The 19,362-nt window shown below is 32.8% G+C and overlaps 1 protein-coding gene and 1 non-coding gene across 15 annotated transcripts in view; both read right to left on the reverse strand.

The window, feature by feature from the left end:
• The window catches only part of SENP6 (SUMO specific peptidase 6), a 103,001-nt gene that overhangs the window by 51,521 nt on the left and 32,118 nt on the right, over positions 1 to 19,362 (reverse strand). For 10 of the 14 annotated variants that reach the window (XM_027092214.1, XM_027092168.1, XM_027092145.1 and 7 more), the window contains 2 exons: positions 16,079 to 16,099; positions 6,315 to 6,385 (listed from right to left, as the gene is read on the reverse strand). The exons of 1 other annotated variant lie outside the window; for it this stretch is intronic. In XM_027092214.1, coding sequence (XP_026948015.1) covers positions 6,315 to 6,385; positions 16,079 to 16,099 — 92 coding nt within the window. Of the gene's footprint in view, positions 1 to 6,314; positions 6,386 to 16,078; positions 16,100 to 19,362 lie in introns of those variants that run through there. 3 more of the 14 variants (XM_027092151.1, XM_027092157.1, XM_027092240.1) reach the window with 3 other exon arrangements.
• On the reverse strand, positions 10,094 to 10,197 carry LOC113613351 (U6 spliceosomal RNA). The gene has a single exon (XR_003430200.1). It is a non-coding gene; the product is annotated as a U6 spliceosomal RNA (small nuclear RNA).

Consider the following 19,362-nt stretch of genomic DNA (forward strand, 5'->3'; position numbering starts at 1 on the left):
TTAAGTATAGAAAAGTGTTAACTGTAGAATCTATGTAGTAGATATATGTGTATTCACTGTGAAAGTCTTTCAACTTTTTGGTATCTTTGAAAATTTTCATAATAGAAGTCGGAGGTGGGGTGGGGCAAGGACAGCCCTTAACTTTTTTGTTTGAAAATTTAGTCGTGATATTACTAATCTGCCGGAAACTATATACCTCAAGGATAGTTAGAACACAAACAACTATCTTTATTATGGTTATTTATTTGCTTTTAAGTTATTTCTATCATCTATCAAAAGAGAAAGACTAATTAGAAAAACAGCTGGTTTTCTCCATCGTGTAGCTGTTACTATGACTGGTTTTCAGTATAGAATAAAATGGCAGTCATATATCACATTCTCATTACAACCTCCTTAAAAATCACTTTTGTCTATGCGAAATATGTGATAAACAGGCAAAGGAGACAACAGGCAGACATGAATAAAAGAAGAAATCCAAATGGCCACTGAACACATAAAATGCTTCGTCAGTAATGAGGAAATTTTTAAAAAACCAAATACTACCTCCCTATCAGCCTGGCAAAGCCTGAAGGATAGTAATATCTACTGTCACTGAGGAGCATGTGAGAAAACAGGCATACTCAGATCCTGCTTGCTGGGAGCTGACACCCTTTACAGAAAGCATTTTGGCAGTAATATATCAGAAGTCTTTAAAATGTGCATAAACTTTGTCCTTATAATTTTATTTCTAGGGATTTGACCTAAGTAAATAATAGATAAAATACATAATATGAGCTAAATTATTAATAATATATATAATATCAAAACATTAAAAACCTAAATTATGGTACAGAAATATAGTGGGTCACTATGCATTCATGAAAAAAATGACCACAGAGACTTGGCTATATTAACTTGTCAAGTCCACTATATATAAATTCATCTATTTGATTCTTAAACTTCCCTTAATTGTGTTTTTCATTCTGGTTTTCTTCTGATATTCCAATATCTTTTAATGAGAGTATAGAAACCGGATAATAATGTAACAAAGTAAGAAGCAAGTTACAGAACAGTAAACATAGTATAAACGCATTTAAAAAAAAAAAAGGGTATATATGCATAGAAGTCTAGCAAGTTATATGTTAAAGTACCAGGAGAAGATACCCTGACTGGTTAAGAGTGAGCGGATATTTTTCTTCTGCACGAGTTAAATAGTGCTAAGTCAGGTGATTTAGGTTGAAATCATAATGTAATTACATTAAGAATATAATTAAATGTTCACTCAGAGACAGTATATAACGTCTATTAATTCTCTGACAAGAACACAAAGAACAGACTGGAAAACAAAAAGTAAGTTTAAGAAACGAATGAATAGAGAAAAAAATAAGAGATCTTAATTTATAGTTATATGTTGTTATTTTACATACTTAGAAAAAATATAAAAAGAACACCAAACAAAAAAGCAATAGGATATCTGATCTATCCAAAAATTATACTTAATAGTTTACAAGCTTTAATTTAATCCTAGAGAACTGCTTATCAATGCTCGTTAGCTTAGTGCTAATAAATGGCTATAATTCATATTAAGCGCCTCTTAAATGCAAAATAAAGGAGAAAAACAATAATAAAGGAAGTTACTTTAAGTGTTAAGAACTATAAAAAGACAGTGATTTCTTTTTAGGAGAAAATTATTCCAGGTGCTATGCCAGTAACTATTGATCCTGGGGTTTGAAATCTCACCATTTTAAAAACTAACTCCAGGCTTCCCTGGTGGTGCAGTGGTTGAGAATCTGCCTGCCGTTGCAGGGGACACGGGTTTGAGCCCTGGTCTGGGAAGATCCCACATGCCGCGGAGCAACTGGGCCCGTGAGCCACAGCTACTGAGCCCGAGCGTCTGGAGCTTGTGCTCCGCAGCAAGAGAGGCCGCCACAGTGAGAGGCCCGCGCACCGCGATTAACAGTGGCCCCCGCTCGCCACAACTAGAGAAAGCCCTCGCACAGAAACGAAGACCCAACACAGCCAAAAATAAATAAATTTATTTAAAAAAAAATAACTATCTCCAAAGGAAATCCTAAAATAAAATGCAATCTTTATGCAACAATATATGCAATATTGTTATAGCACTGTCATTCATACTATACCCAAGTATACGTGTACCTACCTAACACAAAGCAGCTGTAGTTTACAAGCTAAATATACCAATATCCCTTTCCCAAAGTTTACAAATATTACCTGTCCACATGATTGTGTGTGTGTGTGTATATATATTTGGGGCTGGCCAAAAAGATCATTCGTTTTTTCCATAGGATGCCTCTAGTAGCTTAGTTGTCTTTAAATTCATTTGAAACAATATTGTTAGACTGTGTTGTGACAGCTGTCATATCAGTGTGCATTTAAAAAAAACTTATCAAAATTGGTGAATTTTTGTGTGGCCATTTTAATATTGAAGATGGAAGAAAAATGCAACATTTTTGGCACATTATGCTTTATTATTTCAAGAAAGGTTAAAAACGCAAATGAAACGAAAAAAAGATTTGTGCAATGTATGGGGAAGGTGCTGCGATTGAGCGAATGTGTCAAAAGTGGTTTGTGAAGTTTCGTGCTGGAGATTTCTTGCTGGACAATGCTCCACAGTCAGGTAGACCACTTGAGGTTGATAGCAATCAAATCAAGACATTAATTGAGATCAATCAACATTATACCACGCGAGAGATAGCCAACATACTCAAAATATCCAAATCAAGAGTTGAAAATCATTGGCACCAGCCTGGTTATGTTAATTGCTTTGATGTTTGGGATCCACAGAAGTTAAGCGGAAGAAACCTTGAGCGTATTTCTCCATATGATTCTTGTAACGAAAACGTTCCATTTTTAAAACAAATCGTGACGGGCTATGAAAAGTGGGTACTGTACACTAATGTGGAATGGAAGAGATCATGGGGCAAGTGAAATGACGCACCACCAACCACACCAAAGGCAAGTCTTCATCCAAAGAAGGTGATGTTCTGTATATGGCGGGATTGGAAGGGAGTCCCCTATTATGGGCTCCTTCTGGAAAACCAAACGATTAATTCTAACAAGTACTGCTCCCAATTAGACCAACTGAAAGCAGCACTCAACGACAAGCATCCGGAATTAATCAACAGAAAACGCATGATCTTCCATCAGGATAACGCAAGACCGCATGTTCCTCTGATGACCAGGCAAAAGCTGTTACAGCTTGGCTGGGAAGTTCTGATTCATCCGCCGCATTCACCAGACATTGCACCTTTGTATTTACATTTATTTTGGCCTTTACAAAATTCTCTTAATGGAAAAAATTTCCATTCTCCGGAAGACTGTAAAAGGCAACTGGTACAGTTCTTTGTTCGAAAAGATAAAAAGTTTTGGGAACATGGAATTATGAAGTTGCCTGAAAAATGGCAGAAGGTAGTGGAACAAAAGGGTGAATACATTGTTCAATAAAGTTCTTGGTGAAAATGAAAAATGTGTCTTTTATTTTTGCTTAAAAACCAAAGAAACTTTTTGGCCAACCCTATATATATATATAGATATAGATATAGATACATAGATACACATATACACACACACACACACATATATATAACATATATATGTTATATATATATATATGTATATGTGTGTATATATATCTATGTGTGTATATATATATGTATTTAAGTATGTATTTACACACACACTTTATTATGAGTCCACAGGCATAAACTGAATAGGTAAGTAAAGGAGACGGTACAGCTCTTTCCTACAAAAGAATTTCAATTAATAAATGTAAAAGAAATGAAGAAAACAGAAAATTACCATTAGATAAACACCAAGTAATAATTGTTGCCAGCAAGATCCACCAATAGATGCAAAATCAGTGGGTGCAATTTTGAGGAAAAAGAGGGTATCTGCATAGTGTCAGAGTATCTCTCCCAAGATCTTTATTAAGTACAAAGGGAAAAAAAATAATTCTACAGTGGAGAAACCCAGCAGAAACCACCTAACCAAGGTATCATGTTTAACATCACCAGCAGTAAGACAAATCAACATCATACAACCCCTGATATAATGTGTAGAAAAAGACACAACATCACTTTCATGAAAGTCTTGCCAAAAATGCATAGCCTCAATCTAATCATAAGATAACATCATATAAACTTCCAAACAGAAAGGCATTCTATGAAGTAACTGTCCATTACTCTTCAAAATTGTCAAGGAAACTTAGGAGATGTGACAAACAAATGCAATGTAAGATCCCAAACTAGATCTTAGAACAGAAAAAAGTTACCAGTGAAAAACTGGTGAAATGAGACCAAGGTCTGTTGCTTAGTTAAGAATGTTATACCAATGCCAATTTCTTAGTTTTGTAAATGTACCATGATTGTAACATGTTAACATTAGGAGCAGCTGGGTAAAGGGTAAATGAGTCCTATTTTAATAACTTTTCAGTAGTCTAAAATGATTTCAAAATAAAAAGTTTTTCTTAAAAAAAGGTTATTCTTATCTACTTAATGAATATTATTGAATAAACAAAAAATTTTTCAAAAAAGTCTGGGGCTGATTGGTATCTAAAACCATATAATGGGCCAAATCACTTAACTTACTGAAATGCATCTGTGTAAAGGGAATGATAATAGTACTTATTGTGCAGTTCTTCCCTGAGGATTAGGAGTAAGTTTCTTTCTGATCTAAGGAGAAAATAGTAAAGCACAGTGGTTAAGAGAATGCATGGCCTTTAGCATTAAATAGACCTGGATTCCAATACTAGTCTGTGTCCTTGAGCAAGTTGTGTAATCCCTCCGAGCCTCAATTTCCTCCTCTGTACAAAATGTAGGTAAAGTTGAATTTAGCTTATTGAGATCTTGGGTAGGGAGCCACGATAAAAACAAATAATGAATGTAAAGCAACTGACTCAGCATCTAGGGCAGATTAAGAATTCAATAAAGGTTTAAGGTATGAATGTTAAAGAGGCTAATCATTATTACTACACTTAATAAACTTAGTGAACAGAACTATGCATTGTGAAGTATAATAATTCACATTCATAACTGCAAAGTTGTTAAGAAAGGATGAAGCTAAGTTTGGAATATACTCTTTATAAAATAGGATATGTTCAATATATGCATAAAAGATTTTCACCCAAACTAAAAGAAAAATATAGGTGCTTCAAAAAAAAAAAACAAAAAAAAACAGAAACAACAAACTGCTGGCAGTCAGGAAAACCTAGCTGCTATCTATCTATTTATGCTGCGCCGGGTCTTAGTTGCAGCATGCAGGATCTTTAGTTGTGGCATGCAGACTTCTTAGTTGTGGCACGTGGACTCTTAGTTGCGGCATGTGAGCTCTTTAGTTGTGGCATGCATGCGGGATCTAGTTCCCCAACCAGGGATTGAACCCGGGCCCCTGCACTGGGAGCACGGAGTCTTACCCACTGGAGCTGCTTAACTTTGGATAATAAGAGCCCCTAGTGCTATTTAAATAAGCAAAGTCCTATGGGATTAAGAGATACAAACTACTATTCGTAAAATATGCAAGCAACAAGGATATATTCCATAGCACAGGGAATTACAGCCATTATCTTGTAATAACTTAATAAAGAATAACCTGTAAAAATACTGAATCACAATGCTGTACATCTGAAACTAATATAATATTGTAAATCAACTATAATATTTTTAAGAAGTCAAAAAATAAATAAATAAACAAGCAAAGGTCTGGGACAAACAAGATGGACACACAGATTAAGAATCTGTATTCTAGATAATGAACATCAATTTGATGGTGAAACATTTTTCATAAATGCTATCTGCTCTTATTTTTGCTTAATATATCACTGTATTAAAAATTATTTCAATGCAAATATAAACTTCTACTTACAATAATTTTCCAACATCTACTATTAGCACAGTTTTATCAGGTATGGGCTCTTTTTAATTCAATGCCTAATGTATTCTAAATTTTAGGATCAAAACCATTTTAATCAAGAAAATCACATAATGTAAGATTATAACAAAGAGCAACAAAACACAATTTTGAAGCTATAACCCATCTAGAGTTAATATTTGGATCCTGAGTTTAACAACAATGCTAATATAATCAAAAAGATTTCCAACTATAATCACCTGAATGTGCACTCCTTGAATCATTCCTCAATGATTTCAGGTCACAATTATAATAAATAAATTCTCAAATTCTCAAATTATAAAAAAATGGGTCTATATATTCCTATTATACCTGGGAATATTCTAAAACTGGTACCATATTCCTATTCTACCTTCCTTACAACTACTCAAAACCCTTCACAGGTGTAACAAAAAAAACTGCACACTTACCAACACCTTGGGGCCGACTTAACCTTACAGGATTACTTTCAAATTTTTGGACATGAGGTGGATATTCTTTCCTAGAAAAGGAAATTTATATAGTTTCAGTCTAAAAGAAAAATATATTTTTAAAATGAAAAAGTAGAGGGAATACTTAAAATATGTTTACCAAAAGCAAATCATAGCTTGTCATATAAAAAGTGGTACTATAAAATAGTAACACTATATTACCCAAATATAGTAAACCTTAATGCACTATAAGATCCTTAAGGGCAGTGACTATATTTTATTTAAACTGTCAATCTATGAAAGCTGACAGCAGGCAGTCTTTCAAACAAATATTTAATAAATAAATACAAGTATTTGTCCTTTCAAAGTAGTCACTTTGGAAAGTTATATATTTATTCCCCCAATACACAAAACTTTAGAATTTTTCTTTTGGAACTGCCTTCATAATCTGTTTAAAAAAACTTAAAAAAAAACTCCTAATATTTCATTGTCACATGCATTTTTGGAATAAAAAAAGTTAGCTTATAATAAATACTCAACTTGCCCAATTTTGCTGTAAATGTTTCTAGTTTAAAGATCAATGAATAAAGAATAAAGAGTGAATAAGATCTTGTCCTTGAGGATAATTCCAAAAGCAGTACAAAAAATGTTGTGTACAAAACTAGAAATCATGAAATAAATATTTTAGTCTTATAATATGACTACATTATGGGGGTATAATTATACTTTAAAAAATATATTACATTGTCAGACTTCACACCTAACCAATTTTCAGAATTCTGAACAGGAATCCTTAGTAAATAAGGATCCTAAAATAGTATAGAAGTCCAAATATACAATAGTTTGGGAGAAAAGCAAGAATCCTATAGCTAATTGTGGGATAAAAGCATTAAAGGAGGAGGTTTGCAAAAAATGCAATAAACCAGGGAGCTACAATAGCTACCTTCCCATCCTAAACAAAAGCTTCTAAAAATATTTCCATTTTATTTAACGGGGGAATTAAAGGAGGTTATTCTGTTATTTGTAAATGCATTCACCCGAGTGATCAATACTTATCACAGGGCAATATAATTAATTAATTAAACAAAAATCCTAAAGGAATTTTCCTGTAAGGATTTTATATTCTTATATTGTAAAAGTCAGAGCACCTAAATTGAAAACAAAATATGAAAATGACACAAGAAGAAAATAATAAGAGTAGTGATAGTAGTGTATATGTGACAGTAGTTAGCAAATAGTGAGCATCATGTGCCAGGTACTGTTCTAAGTGCTTTGTATCTAATAATTACTTTAATCTTCACAATAACCTTATAAAGTATATACTATTGTTAGTACTTTACAGATGAGGAAACTGAGGCACAATGAGGTTAATTAACTTGCCCATGGTCACACAACTATTAAATACCAACATCAGAATCTAAATCTTGGCAAACTGCACCAATATTGATGAGTAATGGTGTTTTCACCATTTCAATTATTATTACTGAGCAGCATTTGGTACAACTGGGTAATTTCCACACTGTCAAAATTTTAAGATTCGTGAGGATACGAGTTGTGAAGATGAGAATTTGCCTTAGAGATAGTGGTACTAGTGTTATTAAAAATAAGGTAGGTTTTCAGCTCCTAACTACATTTAGCTTTGAATAAAATGCATGTTTTTATATACTACACATGCTCACACTAAAAATGATATGAGTCTTATCTTTAAAACAAACAATTTTTTAATCTCTAATTTTTATAACTCTACACTGGAAAAGTAAAGATACCAACTATAAAAGGCAACCGAGTCAATAAATCTGAAGCAAAATACGATGATACAATTATATTAAACTACAAAACCTCTATGCATTATATATATTTAAAACAGTGGACAACAGAAACAGTAGGTATTCTTAAATACTAAGGATTATCAACAAGCAAAATAATTTGACAGAGTGGTCACAAAATCTGAAATACATGTTTTGGATTTTTGCTTAATTACTTATTCTGGGGTATGCTATAAACACAGGTTTATTCAGTAATAACTGGCATAAATCACTGGAGGCAACATATCATAGATGTGCAGGGATTTCTGAAAATGCTGCACTAATTCACACTGCTCTTTGCTGTTTGACACAGTGCACTGAACCATGCACTGCTGATGAGGAACAAACAATGCACTGAATATATCATGTAACATCCATGACCTATCATTATCGTAATGTAATGCTAAAAATTATGCATATTTGCCAACATTTCCAAACCTTATGGCCATTCTGTATCTAATATTTACTACATCTTTCCCTATACAGACAGAGCAGATTGTTTTAAAAAATGTATTATAATGAGTAAATTACAGAAATAAAAGCATACCTTAAGTTTAATACAAGAATACAAGAATTTCAGAATAAAAGTAGTATTTGTTTAATAAGGGAATTAAAAGAACTTTCTAGCTATAATCTTGTGTTCTTTAAAACTTAGTTTTTAAAAGAAACTTTGTTAGGTAATCAAAAATGAAATTTCATGTTAATTTCTTAATTTGAGAGTTCCATCACTCTACAGACACTAAAATTTCAAACTCCAAACTACTATGATGCTTAAGGCTAGAATTTAATTTCCTGGTGGATTTTCTTTCCTACCTCAAACCAAGCAGAAACAGAGAAGTGTCCCTATCTTCTGTCTTCTACCAAGCGGGAGCATTTTTTTTTGCTTCTGAGGGCTTGTGTTCTGCATAGAAGTTTTAGAGAAAACCTCACTTCATGGACCCAACGTTTTTACAAGCTGCATAAAGTGAACTGGAGAGTTTTTTCCTTCTGTGCAGAACTCTTTAAATAACATGAGACTCCTTATTAAAGGTTAGACAGGCTTCAGACCTTTTTTTTTAATAAACTTTATTTTAGAATAATTTGATTTGCTGAAGACTTGAAAAGACAATTCAGAATTCTCTTATATCCCTTATCCAGTTTTTCTTAACGTTAACACCTTCATTACCCTCATACATATGTCAAAAAAAGAAATCAACATTTGTACACTGCTATTAACTAAATGCCAGGCTTTATTTGAACTTCGCCAGCTATTCCACTAATATCCTTTGTTTGTTCCAGAATCCAATCTAGGATCCACTGCATTTAGTCATCATGTCTCCTTAGTCTCTTTTTTGTTTCCCAGACTGTTTTGTTTCCCACTGTTTTTCATGACCTTGACACTTTGGAAGAGACTGGTTAGTTATTTTGTAGAATGCCCCACAATGTGGGTTTGTCTGATGTTTTTCTCATGATTATACTGAAGTTGTAGGTTTGGTGGACAGTACCCATCTCATCACATCATATCAGGGGTTACATGGTATCGATGATTTACATCACTAGTGAGGTTATCCTTGATCATCTGGCTAAAGTAGTGTTTGCCAGGTTTCTCCACTCCAAAGTTATTTTCCCTTTCGACATTCTATTTGGAAGCAAGTCCAATCAGTCCAGCCCACAAAAGGGGCAGGGGTAGTTAAATTCTACTTCCTGAAGAGGAAACTATCTACACATATTATTTGGAATTCTTCTGTATAAACACCTGTTTCCCCCAATTCATTTTATGCAGCTTATAAAAACCCCAGGATAGTTCAATAAATAAATCACTTATTCAATCATTTATACCAGTATGACTCATGAATATTTATTTTATACTTTAGGTTATAATCCAATTGTTTCAGTTTTGGCCCTTGGGAGCTCTTTCAGTTGGCTCCTGTGTTCCTTTCATGTGACCTCATTCTTTTTTTTTTTTAATTCTGATAAAACATACATAAAATTTACAGAAATATGGAATGCTTTGCCAATCTGCATGTCGTCCTCATACAAGGGCCATGAAAATCTCTGTATCGTTCCAATTTTAGTATATGTGCTGCTGAAGCAAGTACCCCGTTGTTTTTTGAATGCCTGTTTGGATTCTGATACTACAAGATACTCTATGATCATTTTGTGTTTTCCCTAACCCATCCCTAGAATCAGCCATTTCTCCATGTTCCTTTTATTAGAGTGGTATTAGAAACCAGGATCTGAGTGCTGCTTTTTTTTTTAAGTTGGTTTTGAAACTCTTTTTATAAATCGTTCCATTGCTCGAACTGATCTCAAAAGATGTAAATTCCTATAAAATAAATTAAATGTGTTCATTTTTCATGAAAATGCATTATCCAAATTCATGTTTAAACTGTAATCTAATTTTTGAAGAGATGTATTAAAATCTCCCGAAGTTGTACTCTAACCAAGAACGCCTTGCATTTTAGATATTTTAGGGGAGCTTTACACAGCTCGTTGTTACTTACACTCTCACGAGTGTCTCCATTATAAAATGTGCTCCGTTATACTATTTAGTGCTTCTAATCCTTAATTCTATTTCATTTGTTGCTAAAATTCTACTCATGCTTTCCTTTTGTTCGCATTTCTTTTGAGTCTAAGACTCAAGAGACCCCTTTACTTACAAATTGTTATTTTATAAGTATCTGATTCTGGTAAACAACATGATATAGCTGGGTTTAATTCAACCAGTTTTCTCTTATTAAATATATTCGACCTGCTCACAATCATTATTGCATCTGATAAACTTCATGTTTTCCTTTCATCTTACTGTATTAGTTGTTTCTTATATTTGTTTATTGTCACTCTTTGCCCCTATTTTTACTGATTTGCACAATTACCTTTCATTTGTTTTTCCTCCCCTGGTTAATTTAACAAATAGTTACCTTCCCTCTCTCAACCCTTATTCCAACTGCATATTTTGTTCATCAACATGTTCTCAAGATTCCAACTATTTCCTCAAACAAGATATTCTACTGCATCATCTCTAAGGGGATAAGATCTTTAAAATCCTTTTACTTCCCCATCCTACCCCATTCAGTCCCCCTTCCAAAAAAAAAAAGGCCTTAAGATACCTTTTACTTCTGCCCTTCTACCTCTCCAATTCCTAGAATTTGCTGAGATAGTTTTGAATAGTCAAAGATTATTACTGATTTTCTTTTGTAGCGTATCTCTATTTGGTAAGTAAATCACGCTTAGCCTTAACTGAATGCCACTGACTTAAGTTTTTAATTGTGCCAAATTATAAATCATATACAAAAGATTATTTTTTTAAATCTCAAAGATTTATCAGGTAATAATAACACTTCCCTACCTAAAATGACCTGAAAGCTTCTAGTGAGTGCACCACATAAAACCCAAACTCTTCAGATCATCTTACAGAAAGCCTTTTATGATCTAGGGGCCCTAGCTGACCTTAACCAAACCCACCCCGCAGTCCTTCTTTCTGTTCTTTGAACATGCCAAACTCACTCCAGCATTAATATCTTAGCACCACCTCTTCCCTATGTGGAAAAGCCATCTCTATGATCACTGTATGGCTGACTGCTGCTCATTCAGTCCTTGCTTAAATGTTAGCTTCATAGTTGAGTGTCTCTCTGAACATCTAAAGAAACCATACTGTCACTCTATACCACATCATCCAATTATACTTTTTTACACAGAACTTATTTTTTGGTGTTTTACTTGTTCATTATCAGTTTTTGCCCATCAAAATGTAAACTACACGAGAGCAGAGATCTTGTTTGTTTTGTTCATCACTGTATCCTTATACCTATAACACAGCAGGCACTTGATAAATATTTGGAAGTAATAAATGTGTATAACTAAGAGGCAGTACGTAAGTAGAAGTGTATTTATCAGGTCAAATAATTGTACAATCATGCTGAACAAGGGTGGTGATGTCAAAACTGAACCACTGGCCACCATGCAGAGCCACCATAAAGTAATTCAAAATATTAGCCTATGTGCAAATACCATAATTCAGGCACTGTAAACTAAACATTTATTGATTAGACAGGGTAGCTGGAAATTGAATATACTTGGAATCTCTAGTCTGTTTACTGCTCTACTTTCTAGGCTTTTTTCCAATGTTTCCATATCCAATCACTGTTTTCTTCACAGTATGCTTTATTATGTGGTAAGACATGTCATTCTTCTCTTCCCCCACTTATTCTTCTTTTTATAAAGTAAGTCTCATCTCTTACTCTTCTCAAATATTTACTCTCCTAAATAAACTTTAGAATCAATTGGCCAAATTTCCTAAAATAACAAAGTCAGCAAGATTTCTGACTAAAATTGCATTAAGTTTATTTTAAGGAGCACTGATATCAAATAACCAACCAGGAACATAATATATGCCTCAGATCAGGTTCTTTAGATATATTTATAAAGGATCTACACATCATTAATTTTATTACTGAATATTTAATTTTAGTTGCTACTGTGAAGGAAATTTTGGTCTTTCCAATATATACCACAATTGATCAGAGTGAATAAAAAATTATTAACATTATTAGTCTTGTACTCTATCATCTTGCTATACTCTTATTATATCTAAGGTTTCAGATGACTCTCATAATTCTAAGGAAGGCAGTACCATCTGAATATAATTTTATTTTCAGGTACCTTGAGACACCAATTTATAATGCTAATATAAATTGGTACCACCTGTCTGCAAAACAATTTCGCAATACCTATCAAGAGCATTAAAAACATCTGTAACCTAGCCCAAAGAATCCTTTCCCAGAGATTTATCTTAGGAGATGCACTTAGAGATTTACATGCAGAGTTGTTCATCAATGTGTCATATACCAGGGGTCCCCAAGCCCCGGGCCTCGGCTGGTCCGCGGCCTGTTAGGAACCGGGCCGCACAGCAGGAGGGAAGAGGTGGGTGAGAGAGCGAGGCTTCGTCTGCCGCTGCCCATCGTGCTCGCATTACTGCCTGAACCATCCGCTGCCCCCGCTTCCATGGAAAAATTGTCTTCCATGAAACCGGTCCCTGGTACCAAAAAGGTTGGGGACCGCTGTCATATACAACAGTGAAAAACAACAAGAAATGGACTAATGGGTAAATAAATTATGTATATCTGCCGGACAAGCTATTACGTAATCATTACAAATCATTTTTAGAAGCCAACTTAACAGGGAAAAAGGCTAGGACATACTGTTAGGTGAAAACTCAAAATATGCAGCTGTACTTTTATTATGACTGCATGTATTAGGTATATTTAAAAGTACACAGAAAAAAGAAAATTGGAAAGAAATGCATGAAGATACTAATGATGTAATTTTCGATGAGCTTTTTAAAAATTATAAAATCTTTCATTGTAATACTTGTCTTTTCAATACCCCCTTTTAAGTTAAATTTCTAGTGTTTCATATATGTCTTTTATTGTATTCTTTTCCCTTTGTATCTTTTTGTTTCAAAATTCTCTACGATACGCACATATTTATAATAAAAATATTTAAAAAAATAATTTTAATTTGAAAATTAGTATGTGCTTCAGTTTCATAATAGTTCAACTGTCTTTATCTAAGGAGAAAAAAAAAAGTTCTAATACCAGATTAAATATTCTAGGTTGCTGGTGCTACCACGTACACTATATTCACAAGCCAACTGTCCAAGAGTCAGAAAAGAATTCAAGTCATTCAAGTTGTCAAAGTCACCCACAACAAAGAAAAATGGCAGCAAATTTTTTAAGTTTGCAAGCTCTGGACCTTAATATCGTTTAATTTTTATTCCAGCTTGGTTTTAAACCTAAAATATACCTCATTGTGCCCAGTATACAGTACAAAGGGAAAAAACCTGGAAAAGATTAACCTTCCACAACTACCTAACTTTTGTTTATTAGATAAACCATCCTCTTTTAAAGAAATCATTTAGTTCAGAGATTTACAGTCCTTCATGTGTTAAGGGATAAAGATAAAAGATTTTCTATTACTTTTCAAAGGTCAGAAAAAAAGATGTGGCTTTGTTCATAAGGGAGGAAAAATGGCTTATGTAAAAAAAATTTACAAAGTAAAATCTACTGACACAAAAGTTCTTCTCAGTTTATCTCTGACAAAGATAAAATAATTTTAGGTGAGATTCCAAAGGATTAATGGGCTAAATTGAACCTAACAGTAACTAAGCTGCTGAATAAAGCACTCCAGTGTATTCATCATAACATATTTTATAAATAGATGCTGCTTCACGCCTAGCCCCTGGCGGTAATGTTGGTACAAAAAGACAAAGAATTTCAGCACCTTTTATTACAGAAATTTCAAACTTTACAGTGTATATGTCAGTTTCAAATAATTATCTCATAACAGAACAAATCTCTGTTCTTCACAAATCTCCTTTAAAACTGGACAAATATCATTATTCCCATTTTAGAGTAAGTTATGTGCCTACTGGTAATGCTGGTTACTTAATTCTACATCTCTGACTTCTATTCCAGTATTATTCCAACAGGAATATAAGCTCCAAGAGAGTAGGGATTTTTGTCTGCTCCTAGAAGAGTGCCTGGCACATAGAGTCATTGAAATATTTGCTGAATGTATCAATGAATAAATTTCCACAACAGAAATATGCATAAGAAGCCAAAACAGTAGAAAAAAATCAGTATAAACCCACTAAGGCTATTATAAGAGAATATTCTAAGATCTTTATACTATTCTGATAAATATAACAGTACCTATATTTTATCTACTATAACATAAAGGAAAGAATTTGTTTATTTCTATAAAACAACAGTCTGGTTCATGTGTGACTGTATAGTTACTTAAAAACATCTTATTAATGATCTTCTCCCCAAAATATAGTCACTTATGAATTAAAAATTCGAAAGATATAAAATGACTCATCTATGTCTGACAAGAAATAATAATTTACTCAGAGAGAAAAACAGACACAATAGAAAAATAATTTTTCTTTCCCAGGAGGAAGGTAGTAAAATACTTGCACAACGCATTCATTTAAACCATGTAAGAACTGTGAAGTATTTCAGAATTATAAAATATGCCTAAATCTTTTGCTGACAGGATCATCTTTAGTTCAGAAACCTGGTGTTCATGAAGTAAGATGGAATATATAGCATTCTATAAAATATTGCAAGTTGTCCTCTTTGCCTCCTCTATACCTTTAAACAAAATTATAGAGTCAAAGTTACATAATTAAATAAAATTATAGAATGTCCCTTCTTTTGACCATCACCAATGATATTAAAGTATTGGTTTAAAACAAGGGCTGTTTACCTGTTTTGGGAGGGGAGAATTCATAAAAGGTTCTTGAAACTCATGGAAGCAAGAAAAAAAGATACACACATGCACAAAAATTTCCACATACATACATTGAGGAGAGGAGCTATTATTACGGGCATTTGATTTAGAAAACTACAATCATTTCACTATTCTAAGAAATGTGTGTTCTTAAAAACTTGTTTCCATGTTATTTACATTATTCAACATTTCTGCTAAAGGATGATGTGTTTGCCAGTGTTATTACAAAGGGAACAAAGAGTGATCATAAAATTCTGTCACAAATTTTTGATGTTTAGAGTTTTAACTCCAAGCTTAAGGTATTCTACTTCCATTTTTCCCCTCACTCTACTAAAGTATAAACCAAAAATATTACCACTGAAATACAAGAAATATTTAAATTAAGTAACTGAAAACAATTTTACTACTAAGATCCTGAAATATTCTATTTTTAAAACAAAAGTAGTTACATATCAGTGTAAATATATAATAATCATTCATGGAAAATATATATATAGAGAGAATTATGGTGAAATATTACCCACATAAGTCAAATATCATGTTGTGCTATTAGTTTCCTTTTTATTAAAATAATTAATAAACTTAATGATGAACTCTAATTCAATGGACATTTTTCAAAGCATATAAATAATCTGGTATTTTACTGCTGTATCCATGCTCTAATTTCATCAATATTGAGCTTACCTTTCCTTTTGGTCCAGACTGCTTAAAACATGAAAAAGAAAAAAAATGTAAGAGGCAAGACCTCATTTTTGATATATCATTGTAGTTTTAGTAACTGCAGTCAATAAGGCAAAACTCTGTGATTAATTTGTTTTAAACACATTATATATATGTTATATACTAGTGTTTTGAATCTTGTCAGATATGTAAATTGGCTTTCAATTTTTGTCAGTACAGAAAATAATTTATATCTAAACATATTTAAAGAATAAAAAAGTATGTACAAAGATTGAAAAATTCTTGAAAGAGCTTTATTTAACCATCCAACACTTGAGGATATACGTTATTTTAGAGTGGTTAAAGAAATTGTCTTCAAGGAACAATAGAACTTCCTAAAAGTTATAAAATTTTTAGAGGTCCCAATCCCACTATCAGGCATGATTAAAGTCATCCCTCGGTTATCTGCACAGGATTGGTTCTAGGACCCAAGGCAGATAACAAAATAGTGGGTGCTCAAGTCCCTTATATAAAAGGGTATAGTATTTGCATATAACCTAAGCACATCCTCCCATATACTGCAAATCATCTCTAGACTACTTATAATAACTAATACAATGTAAATGCTATGTAAACAGTTGTTGAGTACCAGAAAATTCAAGTTTTGCTTTGTGGAACTTTCTGGAATTTTTCCCTTGGGTTTTTTTTTTTTTATCTGTGCTTGGTTGAATCCACAGATGTGGAACCCCCAGATACAGAAGTCCAACTGTATTTGCTTCTGAGTAAGAAAAAAAAATTTTTTTAAGGCTGAAACTTTTGCACAAAAGCCTTAGATTAAATACAAATACAGTACACGGTTTGGGACACAAGAAAAGTCCTGGGACTTAAAATCATGGCCTCTAACCAAAAGTCCAATGTATAAAATGTCCACCCTTCTCCACAATTCATGGAAAATCTAAAAAGCTATCAATATCAAGTACTCAAGGGTAAAATTATAAAACCCTCAATTTAGAATAAGATTCACATCCTAGAATTATTCCTATTACAAAAGAAACTAAATATTCAGAACTGTAAGCAAAATATAGTTCACAAAAATCCCTGAGTCCCCCATATTAACTCTTATATTCCCATCATGTGAAGCACACAGTAAAATATCAATTTAATCCTAGCAAATTAAGAAAAAATAATAAGGGTAAGTTGGTTTTACATAAACAACATTGAAAAGAAACACATTTTTAAAAAAAGTTTTAATAGTAAGGAAAAGAATTATTATAAACTTACACAAATACCACATTTGAAGTTTTACTTCTGCTATTTAGAAAATGGGATAATCTGTATAAAATAAATTTATGTTGGACAAATGACAGAAAAATGAAGGAAAATTATCAGGCCCCTATTAAAGTGAAACAAAATACAAACATAAAAGTTTAAATATAGTCTGTCTACTCTTATATACTTATTTCTTATGGTGTAATATTTCCAGGAAAAGTAAAATAAAAACGAAAAGTTAGACGTTAATACCTAATCTAGCCATTTCCAACCCTACACTGTTGTGCTCAAGAAGTGAGAAGAGTTTAGTACTCTCTTGCTTTTATTCTTTAAACTCACCTGTTGAGAGTAAAAGAGGTAGAAGACAGAGTAAAAGTAGAAGAAACAGGTTTGGTTCTTTCCAATAAACCAAGGGAGTTAGGAAGAAAACAAAACCAAAAAATATATACACCATCCTCATTTCTCTTATCCTTGAGAAAAATGCACTTACTGTATCTAATTTATACATTATGGTAATTCTCCAAAACTCCTCAATATGTGTTTATTACCAAAGCCCTGCCCTAGAAGAGTTTATATATATTAAAAAAAAAAAGAAGAAGAAGAAAGAAAAGAGATTTTAAAAAATGAGACGGGAAGCCATTATCAGTAACATAGGGCTTTGTAAAAATGTCGACGTACATTCTTTTTGGACTATTTCTGCTCTTAAAATTTAAAAAAAGGAAAGAAAAAAGACAGACTGATTGATTCTGGTATCCATGACCTGATTTTGGACTTCAAAAATTCTTTCAAAGTGGTGCTTTTCATTAATAATTAAATCTTGCTTATTCCAGGAGCCCATTTTCCCATTTATGGATTATATATGCTTTTGTAGACATTCATTTCCCCCTATGGTCCTTTTTAAGGCTTTCTACCTATCCTTAATAAAAAACAAAACAAAACAGTGAAAATGTAAATAAAACATAAACCAGTAAATGTGCTCTTTTTCCAAGTGTGGTTAAAGTTAGGAGTGGAGATGGTATAGTTATAAAGATTTTTAATTTTCTGCATTTCATTTCTTCCATACTAATACTATCCTCCTCCATCACTGCTAGTACATAAACAATCTATCTTTTAAATATGAATTAAATTAACATTTGGAATAGCAGTAAGAAAACTGACTGCAATCATAATATTCTCCAAATAGCAGCTAATCTGATCTGATACTTTAACAATCTTCATTCATTTCTTTTAGACTAAAAACGTGTGCTATACCTGTTCCCATATCTTACAAATTATTCAAAATGCAGGTCTGATTTACTTAAAAGACAAGTTATACCACTCACCCCAGGAGTAATGGATTATGTGTGTGAATTACCAACTGATGGCATTTCCTTTAATAATTTCAAATTAAGAGTTGAGAAAATAAGAAAAGTTAGGAGAAACTGTAAAAGCCAGTGTGCTCATCCTCATCTGAGGCCTGACAATTGTGCCAACACTACACTAATTAAAACCAAAAGTTTGGTAGCAATCGTTTCAGGTGAAGGCTTTTTTTCATGCCTTTGAAGATGTGGTTCCTAATGCATGGAGTGTTCTCTTTTAGCTAAAACACTCAAAAGCTTCTTTAATACTTCCTTTGTGAACTCCTCACTGCTCCCTTCTCTGTAAACAGTACTACACATACTTTGTATATCTCTACACTGCACTCACCAGGTAATCATCTGTTTACTTGTCTTTCTGTCGTTTACCCTAACCACACTTGAGCTTCAAGGCAAATACTGTCATATTCATCTTTGACTACTTTGTACCTATACCTGGTATGTAGCATAAAATCACTCAATATTTTTGAAGGAAGAAAACTGGAAAAACTCTCCATGACTGGTATTTGAACTTCAAATACTTTTTAACAACAGTCACACTGCAGTAGGACTAAGAAATGTTTATTTTATGAGACAAACATAAGTAGAATCTGTTTTCCTTAATGGATTGTTTCTTTAAATACAAATTAAATTAGGGGTGTGTGTGTGTGTGTGTGTGTGTGTGTGTGTGTGTGTGTGTGTGTG

Source organism: Aethalodelphis obliquidens, unplaced genomic scaffold (assembly GCF_003676395.1).
Source record: "Aethalodelphis obliquidens isolate GAN/ISIS:26980383/991018 unplaced genomic scaffold, ASM367639v1 scaffold3, whole genome shotgun sequence".
Lineage (NCBI taxonomy): Eukaryota > Metazoa > Chordata > Mammalia > Artiodactyla > Delphinidae > Aethalodelphis > Aethalodelphis obliquidens.